The sequence below is a fragment of the Acipenser ruthenus genome, chromosome 1, assembly GCF_902713425.1.
Source record: "Acipenser ruthenus chromosome 1, fAciRut3.2 maternal haplotype, whole genome shotgun sequence".
In the NCBI taxonomy this organism is placed as follows: domain Eukaryota; kingdom Metazoa; phylum Chordata; class Actinopteri; order Acipenseriformes; family Acipenseridae; genus Acipenser; species Acipenser ruthenus.
Genome location: NC_081189.1, coordinates 30,576,389 through 30,587,132, shown reverse-complemented (window position 1 = coordinate 30,587,132; position 10,744 = coordinate 30,576,389). Strand labels below are relative to the sequence as shown.

At 34.9% G+C, this 10,744-nt stretch overlaps 1 protein-coding gene across 1 annotated transcript; it reads left to right on the top strand.

Annotated features, from left to right (window-relative positions):
• The first annotated feature begins 16 nt into the window (after positions 1 to 16).
• LOC131737028 (uncharacterized) lies at positions 17 to 9,175 on the top strand. The gene is made up of 6 exons (XM_059023455.1): positions 17 to 2,692; positions 5,154 to 5,225; positions 7,160 to 7,186; positions 7,538 to 7,612; positions 8,301 to 8,424; positions 8,863 to 9,175. Exons 1-6 carry the CDS (start codon positions 2,467 to 2,469, stop codon positions 8,990 to 8,992), a joined length of 654 nt encoding a protein of 217 aa, XP_058879438.1. The 5' UTR covers positions 17 to 2,466; the 3' UTR covers positions 8,993 to 9,175.
• The last annotated feature ends 1,569 nt before the right edge of the window (positions 9,176 to 10,744 follow it).

The window sequence follows — 10,744 nt, the reverse complement described above, 5'->3', positions numbered from 1 at the left end:
CTGATGGTGTGGTGGGCCTCAAGGAAATGCTGTGTTTGTGTTTATACTTAAGCTGAACTCTCCAACTGTTTGAGCAGAAAACAATTAAAAAGGCCTAATTAAGGGTTTAGTAAGTAACTGAGTTCAGTTGGAATGCAAACCAGAAGACACGGGTCCCCGAGGACCAGGGTTGAGAACCACTGCGCTGGGTTCTAGTCCTGCGGTGGCACTGGTCAGGTAACTTGTTCTCATTACCACCCACCATTACAATTAGAAATGGGCAACATGACAGACAATCAGATTTCACAAAGGGTGGTGGAGCTGTAAAAGGCTTTGTTTTGACCAGCACGGAGATTGTTTTGGGAGAATTGTATTTTGCTTAACTGTAAACATAGATGGTATCAAAATTTGCATTTTTTTTATTAGTATTTTCACTCTTCACAAGTTCACTGCACATTCATAGCACTTTCAACCAGTTTCATCGAAAGATCTCAAGCGCAAAAATCAAGTTGGTTTCAGATATCTAGTATATACCTTTTTGATATGGCCGTTTCTGTATTGAACACTGCATGCAAGCGATATGTGCCACATATACGGTTATTCTTGATAATGCATCTACTGTACAGAGACTACCCATTGCTGTATTCCATGAATTCATAATTATGGTTCTTCAGGTCTTTATTCAAACCAGGTCATATTAAACCTGTGTTGGATCAGTTTATCATAATGTATATTGTGGGTTGTGCGTCACTGAACACTAATTGAAGGATTCTATTATGACACAAGTGCTACTTTGTATTAAAGTGCAGTCAATGCAAGAAGCATCTAAAGCCCCTTTCACATCGGCGCTCTTACCCGGGTTTTGGCTACACAGGTTACAATCCTGCGTAGTGTGAAACCATGCAGCCAGGTTGACACTGACCTGGGTTGAGTAAGACAAAATGCATGATGAGCCATCCTAAGTGGACGAAATAACATGGCCACGCCTGTGTGAAGGTTTTGCTTCCACAAGGAACTTGTGTGCATTGCTGTTTATTCTGTTTAGCTATATTTCTGTTGATTGAGACACACCATGAGCTAGATTGCTGCAGCGATGGCGTGGAGCGATGAAGAAACATTTGCTCTAATCTGTAACAATCATGCCACCTTTGAAAGCCTGACCAGATAAAAGGGTGGTCATGTAAATGTTGCTTCTTATGGAGCGTTGCGTACGCGCATTGTTGACAGTGCTTCTAGAAAAAGCAGTGTGAAATCACGCAGAGCATGCCAGTGAAAGGGGCTTATGATTTGATCGTTTTTACAAAAATATAAGTCGGGTGATGAACAGGTTTAAGAGTAGTTTGCTAGTTGTTTTTTTTTTTTTTTTTTTTTTGGTTCCTGAGAAATTCCATATGGCTTCAGTACATGGTGCAGAAATTACCACTGATCAGAGATCCTTACTGATTAGTGATTCATGAATACTTTAGTATGAACTCTAGCTGGATGAAAGTGAGATGTGGATTATCAATTTAGGCTGCTACTTTGAAGATGAATGACGTTATATATTAAATTAATGTTTTCGTCATTACTATGATTAGTTAATTATTTATTATTATTATTATTATTATTATTATTATTATTATTATTATTTATTTCTTAGCAGACGCCCTTATCCAGGGCGACTTACAATCGTAAGCAAATACATTTCAAGTGTTACAGTACAAGTAATACAATAAGATAAATACAATTAATGTGTCCAGGGGATGTGTGCAAGTCGTTTGTACATGACTGCTGGAAAACAAGAGATGGTGTTTGTTTGTTTGTTTGTTTATTTATTTATTTTAATACAGTAATTTAGAAGTACATATTAATTTAAAACCTCTGGAAAAAATGAACGTTTTTTTTTTTTTAAGAGAAGTTTGTGTTTGATAATTTGTATCCTAATGTAGATTCATTAGCCTTTCTGGATGACACACAAAAACTGCACTGACAAAAATACTATGATCACGCAAATAGAAAATATAATGGTATTTCAGGCATGTTTATGATTAGATTATAAAATAATAATAATGGAAGCTGCACAACCCTGAAATATATTATCTTATGTGAAACATATTTCAATCGTTCATATGCAGTGGCAGTGCATAAAAAATTATACATTTCAGATAGGATTTATAATATAAAACGAGCATTGGCAAATGTTCCCCTTCATACATACATCACGTTACACCTAGTTATTCTTTTCAACAACTGTATAATTATACCGTAGCAATAATTCGCCTTCTCTTTGATTGCAAGTTTGCCTGAACGTATTAACAACAAAACAAAACAAAACAAAAAAAAGTTTAATGTCATTGTTTATTAAGGCACAAACTATAACAAACATGCATGTGTTCTAGAACAGTGGCTTTGTGACGTTAGCACACACAAACGCATTATCTAAACAGATTATCGTGTAGCATGTAGCATTTAGTTATTTATATATTTATAATGATCCCAAATGAATAAATGATGGTGCTTCGATCAAGATGTATGTGTGCATTGTTTTTGACACTGGCGCTTACTCGACCCACATTGTCCTGTATGAAATGTCAAAAAGAGTTCGATAGTAAATTTTTGAAATACAAGAAGGATCTATGGGGGAAATCATCTTGGGCTGGAGATTTGGTCTTCTGCCAGGGATACATTGATGACTGGATGGCAGATGTTAGGGATGGCTGGAAACATGATATTCGTGAGTGATGGCTTTGTTGTAGTTATGTACTGTATTTAGTTATTTATTTATTACCGCAGTAGTTATTTTTATAACTGAGGCAAATGTTAAGTGAAGCGCAAAGCTGCATCGACTTGAAAGACGATGAAAGTGTACATAAAAAAGTCATTCTAGTAGTTTACTTGAATTAATAAAAACTTAAAATAACTAGAATTCATTACCATTTAGTTTCTTTTTTGTGGAAGTTTGTGCATTGCTTTTCTTACAGCTAATGTAAGTAACGTATTGTATAACATGATACACTAGTATACTGTGTACAACTGCTTTTGATGTTAATGTCACCTGTCTGTGGAATATATTAATTTAGAGTTACTATACATTTATGTTTTGTCTATCCTGAATATTCAGTGTGAAAGAATATGTTAATATGGCATTTCACTTTTTAAAATTTTATATTTCCTCAGTATTTCTGCAAAATTGCATTTGAGGTGATACTTCCTTTGCTTTTTCTGGAAGAGTGTTAGTCTTCTTTCTCACATTGCCCTCACAAACTTCTCTATTATTGAGCAAGCTGTCTGACAAAAACAGCAGTGCACCAAAATGTTATTTTCTAGGAATGACAAAGGACTGGTAGGGGCAGATCTGTTATTTAATGTATCTTGTATCCTCGAAAATAATCATTTATTTCAGATTTTAGTAAGCATAAATCCACACGTGCAATGCAACCCCACATTGCAGTCACCGTTGCAGAAAACTTAAAAATATCGCACCAAGTCATTCTGCATTGGGAGTAAGTGGATACAAAGACTTGAGATTGAATACTTTTTTGAGTCACTTCATACAAGTGTCCTATAATTTTTAGTTTCATGGTTTTTTGTTTTTTCCCCCTCCAACAGCTAAAACAGATATTGAGGATATTGCCATTGATGTCTATGATCACATGGATAAACAGTACAGACTCTCAAGTACTCGCATTGGTAAATATTAAAATAAAAAGTGAATAAGGCAGGACAAGTGCTTTTTAAGACAGTGTATTCATAAATTAAAATATACTCGCAGTTTCCAAGCAACACTGTTACATTAAGAAACATTGTTCATATCTGGGCCTGGCTGTTACTGTGATACTGATTTTTTGGGTCACTAAAATACACATTGCCTTGAGCACTGGTTTGCTCGTCAAAGGTCAAATTCTCACATCAATTAAACCAGGATCTTATGACCTGATCAGCTTGTATTACTGTGTGCAGAGACAGGGTTTCCAGCCCTGTATGTTGTTACCACATTTTTTGCTCCAACAGGTTATACAGACAATGTGCAAATTAATTCATGTTGATTTTTTTTTTACTTCCAAATCATAAAATATCAAAATAATATACCATATTGATTGGTTGACTATAACATACTGTATATGTACAGGGATGGCCTAAATTCGCTCAACCTGGGGTATATCTACGAGGGGTGTGCAGATGAATGAATTATCTACCAGTGTTTTGTAATGGAGATGCATTTGTTTGTCGCGTTTAATCTGAGGTTAAATCTTTATCAAACGAATAAAAGAAAACTAATGATTTTTTATACAACTGATTTGATCAAGACAGGTTCATAATTTCAGATTGTTATTGAGTGGTACTCAATAATTGCGGAGACAAGGGCAAGCTAGGTAAAGTTTTGTTTTGTGTTGTGTAAATACACTTTTTAAAGGTTTTATTCCATTTGAATTAATACCTAACAAAATACAAGTATCTGCACATCCCTAATTTCCACACATGCTGTCGTTTATATGGCTGACATAGATTAGGCAGTTTTATATATTGCATCATTGTTTTTCCCATGCTCTGTGCCAATACCAAAATTCAGCAAGCTGTGTCAGATAAGCTGCAGCATAGTGGATATAGCAACTGTTTTTCATATATATACATATATATATATATATATATATATATATATATATATATATATATATATTTCTGTTGACCCTACAAATGCGCATTACAGCAATTCTAATGACCTATAATTCAAACCATGCAATGGATGGTATAGGAGTTGAGGGGCATATTTCTAACATATAATACTACTTTTTCTAAGGTCTCTTTAAGCAAACAGTTTTTTTTCCCCTCATTCTGTAAAATGAACAGATTCTCCTTCAGATTAAATTTTGCGTGGAACAGGCAGGCTCAGTTCAGTGCTTCCTGTTCCATTCAGTGCAGAACCATTTGGTCTGAGGTCCACTGGGAATTTCAACACAGCTGAATTACAGTATTACTGCAAAATGCAAAAATACCTCCTGAAAATTAAAAAAAGAGAGATGTTTGTTTATGGTGCACAATCTATTGTTCATGAGAGGTGGCATATTTCAAGGGTGACGGCTCTAGTCGCACATGTAGTGCAAGTCCATGACAAGTTGTTGTTTCTATTATTGTTAATGAAACGCAGCATGTCCAGCACTGAATGAGTTACAAGCAGCTTTTGTTTTCTGTGGCAGGCTACTTTCCGAAACAACTTCAGCGCATCAACAAGGATATGAAAGACAGACTTATAAAAGCTATTAAAGACGGTAAGACTTGCTCTCAGTAAGCAGCATGTACAGACAGTGCAAAGCTATTCAGTAAGATTTATACGGATTTAAAGACTTCCAAGACTTTTTTATTCTTTTATCTTATGATCCACATGTAACAAATAGTTTTCAGAAAGTTTGTTTTACATATGGCACTACTATCCTTACAGGAGCTTTTAAAAAGTAGCAAATAACAAACTAAAACAACTATGATAAAGATAACTGATGGTTTTTGGCATTTTATGCCGTTTTAATTAACATTATATAATTGTTATAGTTTACAGACCCGTTGCCAGCACCCCCACAAACCATACCCAAATTCCTGTTTGTATGCTGGTTCATTAAAGACAGTTACTAAAAATGCCCTTCCATAGGAATTCAATCAATTTACCCATAGAAAGCATCAACAAAGTAATCAGACTGCCAGAACTAATTGTATGTCTTCAATACTATGCAAAGTAAATGACTGTACTTTGCTTAGTTAAAACAAACAGCTGCTCACAGAAGCAGCTTCATGATAATTGCACAACAGACCTTTCTATCCAGGTGCCTATTTTACTCATTTTGAAACCGGATGGTAAGCACAGTCTTCCCCATTACTTCAATTGCTATCAAGTTGTTTTCGGCTGAGGGTGTCCATTTGCTTGTCTCACTTGTTTTGCAGCTTCACCCAGTCCTCTGTTTATTCTAGGGTTCTCTCTTGTTTAGTACCTCAACTAACATTTTCTTTTCTTTTGATAATTTAGCATTTTTTTAGTCAGTTTATCACCATTCATTTAATTTCTATTTGTAAATACAGCTGACATTTAAAGTAGGTCTACACACATTAACTGGTGGAGGTATGCAGTAGCACTGGAAGAGTAAACAGCATTTGTCAACCCATGACTTTCAGAATGTACTTTCATTGGTACATGCAGAAAGAAGAATGAAACAAAAAAACATTGCAGAGATGGCAGAGGGGAAGATGAAGGCAGCTAGAAAAATGTGAATACTCAGATTGGGTATTAATAGGGGCTCAAAATATTTGGGTTATCTGGAGCCCATGCTCTGCCTCCTGTACCACACCAGGGCAGAAATCATAAAACATGTTTTCTGCTTATACTGTTTAAAGTGACATCTTGGGAACCACGTGTCTAGTTGTAATGATAATTTAATCTAGTCTTACCAACAAAAAAATTGGAAAGATGGAACAGGTGATTCCTTCAATTATAAATAATATAAAATCACTTCATTCAACCTGAATCTTTTTCTCCATCCATGTGCTAAAGTAGTTAAATTGATTCAGAATATTATATGACTACCTTTTATTATAAACTCATTACAGTACTTTATATTACCTGCTATTGCAGTCTGTGTTGACGTCTACAGAACAACCAAGAGCTATTCCTATAGGACTACAACATTTAACGATACACCAAACACATGTTTTAAACACACTACAACTACAGTATAAAGAACCGTTCAAGCTACCAGAACGCAAGACAACTGTGCATCATAAGACACAGTGCTCCCTCTTTATAATGCTGTAGTTGGGAGACTGAGACTTTGTGTTGTATCTTTAGAAGTTAATTACGAGTGGAATGGTATTTCGAGACAAATGGGAGCCATGACAATACCAGCCCTAAAACCGGTTCTGCTGTATAAGGGGCCCACTTGTAACAAGGGAGCATTGTAATATGTTTCAGTATTCCATGCAGTCCATTCACACCAGAGGCATGAATGGATAATAAGTAACTGGAGGTAATGTGTGTTTTGCTGTATTTTATCCCATGTGAGACATTGGTGCCTCTTCACTTCAGTGACCTAAGATGTGTGGTGATCTCTTTCATCTCAGAACGACAGCATATTGTGTATCTGGGAAAAGACAGAAGGCATTTTCAGTTTTATTTTTTGGTGTAGCTCACAGTTTTACTTATTTTGTTAATTTTTTTCAGCTGACCGAAAATGCAAACAGGACTGCAGTAAGTATGGTCCTATAGCTAACCATGACATAATAGCTAAGTCAGCCCTACAGTAGCATACTTGTGGCCTTACATCTTAAAAGTCCTGCCCCATTAAGGCATTGTTATTGTTTAATTCTGTGTTCACCTCAGCATTGTCGCCACCTGTTGGCCAGATATAGTTCTAACATTTGAGGCGAGATTCAGAACTGATTTCAATCCTACTTCTTAAAATTTCACTTTCAGACATTTTATATTAAACTTGTTGTCCAAACGTGGGCACTAATTGTATATTGAAATCCCCAGGCAGTGACTGAAATAGCTTCTCTATGTTTACTGCCCATTATATTTAAAAGAAACATATTTTTCCAGATATACATCCTGTTGCCATGGTAAACTGCTGGACCTGCAAAGAAAGAACCATACAGTGTGGGGTTGACTGCTCAGGTAAAGAAAATAACAATTTTAATCAATAAGAATTGGGGTACAGTGAAAATCTCTTAATGTGGTCTGTTTGTACACCTTCATTTTGTCACATAAAGCGATTCATTCAATAAAGCAGTAGATTTTGTTTGAAGAGAAAAGGGAATGTAGTTGATTCAGTTAGCCAGGGGTTCTATTAAGCAATTTTCACTGTATAAAGTGAATTTTTTTTTAAATACTGTAATATCACATTTGTCGTTCATTACTTCAGTCCAAATTGACATTGTTTCATTGTGTTCTCTTTTATTTCAAAATAGCCATCGTAATGATATGTTGCACATTTATCTTACCTTCTACTTTACGTTATGTGAAAAGGAACAACAAATGAAAAGCATGTAACTTACAATAACTTACAATAACTCATATACAAAATTGGTAGGGTGCTCTAAACTTTTTTCTTTGGTAATGTATGCTTCTTAAACCATCAGTTCTGTACTTGATATATTGGCAGTTGTGAAAATCACAACATTTTATCCATTTAAATGCCTTAGTTTTGCTTCTCAAACTGTATGTATAGAGTACAGTTGAAACTCAAAGTTTCATTGCTCTTCAGAAGAACGTTCTGATTCGCTGTAGTCAAGTTGAGCCGAGTCCCCTTTATGAGGTCTTTTTAAGCGGGTAATGTGTGACTGACCTTTAAAATATCTTACAGTTACTTCCTTTCCAACATCAACACTGCCACCTACCACAACACCCGCTCCAGATGACAAAACCACAGGAATCTTAATAACAGTTGTTGTTGCATTATTTGCCATACTCGGAGGAGTTGGATATTAGTAAGTTTTGGGGGGGAAAAAAAAAAAACATGTATTTTTATGTTATATTCAGCTGTCATTTGTACTTTTTACAAACATCCCAATTGTATAGGCTAAATTAAAATGACTAACAAGCTGTTAATAATTATGATCTAACATAATTACATTCTTGGTAGTCTTGAAGTACCACCTCTTTCAAGCAATGAATTCTTAAATATACAGTACTAATACTTCACGTGATTGTTTCAGATGTTCTATTTGAAATCTTGTTCTTTAAAGAAAAAAGGGATGTGATGGGGGCAATAATAGGGTTTACAATAGCATTACTGACCTATTACTGTGTTATTTCTTAAGAGCCTCATTACCCGTTATATACTAAAGCAAACTTGGAACTGTACACTTATAACCATGCTGTTATCACAAAGTGTGTTTCCAAATCTTCTCTGTTTTACACAATAGCTTATACTTTGGGAAGAAGAAGAAGAAAGAAGCCAGTAAGGAAGGTGGAGATGGCGGCAATGATAATGAAGAGGGGGAGGAAAATGAGAAAAGCAAGGATGACAATGATGATGATAAAAGTGAGGGCTAAAAGAAAAAAGAAAATCTAAAAAGAAAGAGTATTCAGATTAAGCCATGAGATGAAACATTAAATGGTGAATTTGTTTTCTGAAATAAACATTAATAATAAAAAAAAATATTACCTTTCTGTATGTCTATATTTAAAGAGTAAATACATTTTTCTCCTGTTCCTGTACTTTCAAATTATGTTTGCAGTGTGATTCTTATCTTATGTTTGCAGTGAGTCTTATGTTTGCAGTGTGAGTCTTATCTTATTATGTGTGCAGTGATTCTTGTGGTTCTAATAGCAATTACTCAAAATGGTGTTTACTGTGTTTACTCAGATACTGTGATAAGGTGCTTTCACCTAATAAGGTGCTTTATCCTAAGGTCTTAAGAGCTGTTCTAGTTGACTGCCATAGATATATGCAACCTAGACTAGGGCTGGGACCAAATCAAAACTTTGCCAACCCGCTAATCACACTTAACAAAACTGTATTTAATAGCGTTTTCTTTTTATGAGTAGAAGAAATAAAATACTTACAAAAAAAAAAGAAAACGCTATTAAATACAGTTTTGTTAAGTGTGATTAGCGGGTTGGCAAAGTTTTGATTTGGTCCCAGTCTAGATCAGCTAAACTATATACAAGTAAGAGAAAGTGCCATCATGTGATCTGCCACTTTGGAAACACACTGCTGTGCATTAGATGCTGCTGTCAGTTACTAACATGAAAGCTGATGTGTAATCTAGCCTACATTACATACGTCTGTGATAGACAACTAGAACCAAAGAGCAGCTCCTGAACTCACTGTCAAAGCACTTTACCAAGAATGATCAAAACTGGTCATCACAATAAGAACCAGAATAAGGCAAGAACATGTAAAAAAATCAGAAAATCTTATCAGAAGAAGCTCTTCAAGGGTTATAAGAGTTTGTTAGACATGTTTTTTTTTTTTGAGTTTTACTTCAACACTTTTATTTTCTTATGTCAGGTCTCTCATTGTGACAAACCAAAAAATACACCTAAGGATTTAATCTTACATATGAAAGAAGTTATCTCAACTAAACACACATGCAAACGTGTGTATGTTGTGAGTATTCAATTTCATACCTAAACAGCAGTTATTTGATTCCCTGTGAGTCAGTATAATCTTAACATGTAAATATGTCAACACAAATATTTTTCATTTAGAAAATACATGGTAAATAATACATATGAGAGCAGCATAAATACATGTGCTTCACTAGAAATGTTAATGGCATACTGTAGAAAGCCTGCTATTTAATGTATTTTTTTTTTATTATTGTGAATTTTTGTTTGTTTTACATGCCTGCAAATTTGAAACATGACTAAGCTCCAATATAATGGACTAAGTTTGAGAACTATTTTCCACTGAGTTTGGATTAAGGCCACCAAACACATTTCTCTCGTAATATGAACCTAGGTGAAAGCTACAAAGGTTTGTGCAAGCCATCCATTAAAAATGGAATATTAGTAGCAGCATGGGAATATTTAAATATAGCAATTAGTAAACAGAAAAAGGTGCTATCATTCCTGAGTTGATTTTAGAAAAACTTTAAAAAAATGGTTGTGGAGCTGATGATAGTGCATTTTATTATTTAAGAATATGTCCAGATTGTGATATTGAGAATAGTAATAATGGTGCATTATGTATTAGACCTCAGTGCTGTGTATCATGATCTAGTGGAACGGCTGTATCCCATTTCACCACATAACCCCTGCCAATGGACTAGATTGTTGACTAGAACCAATATAAACAGT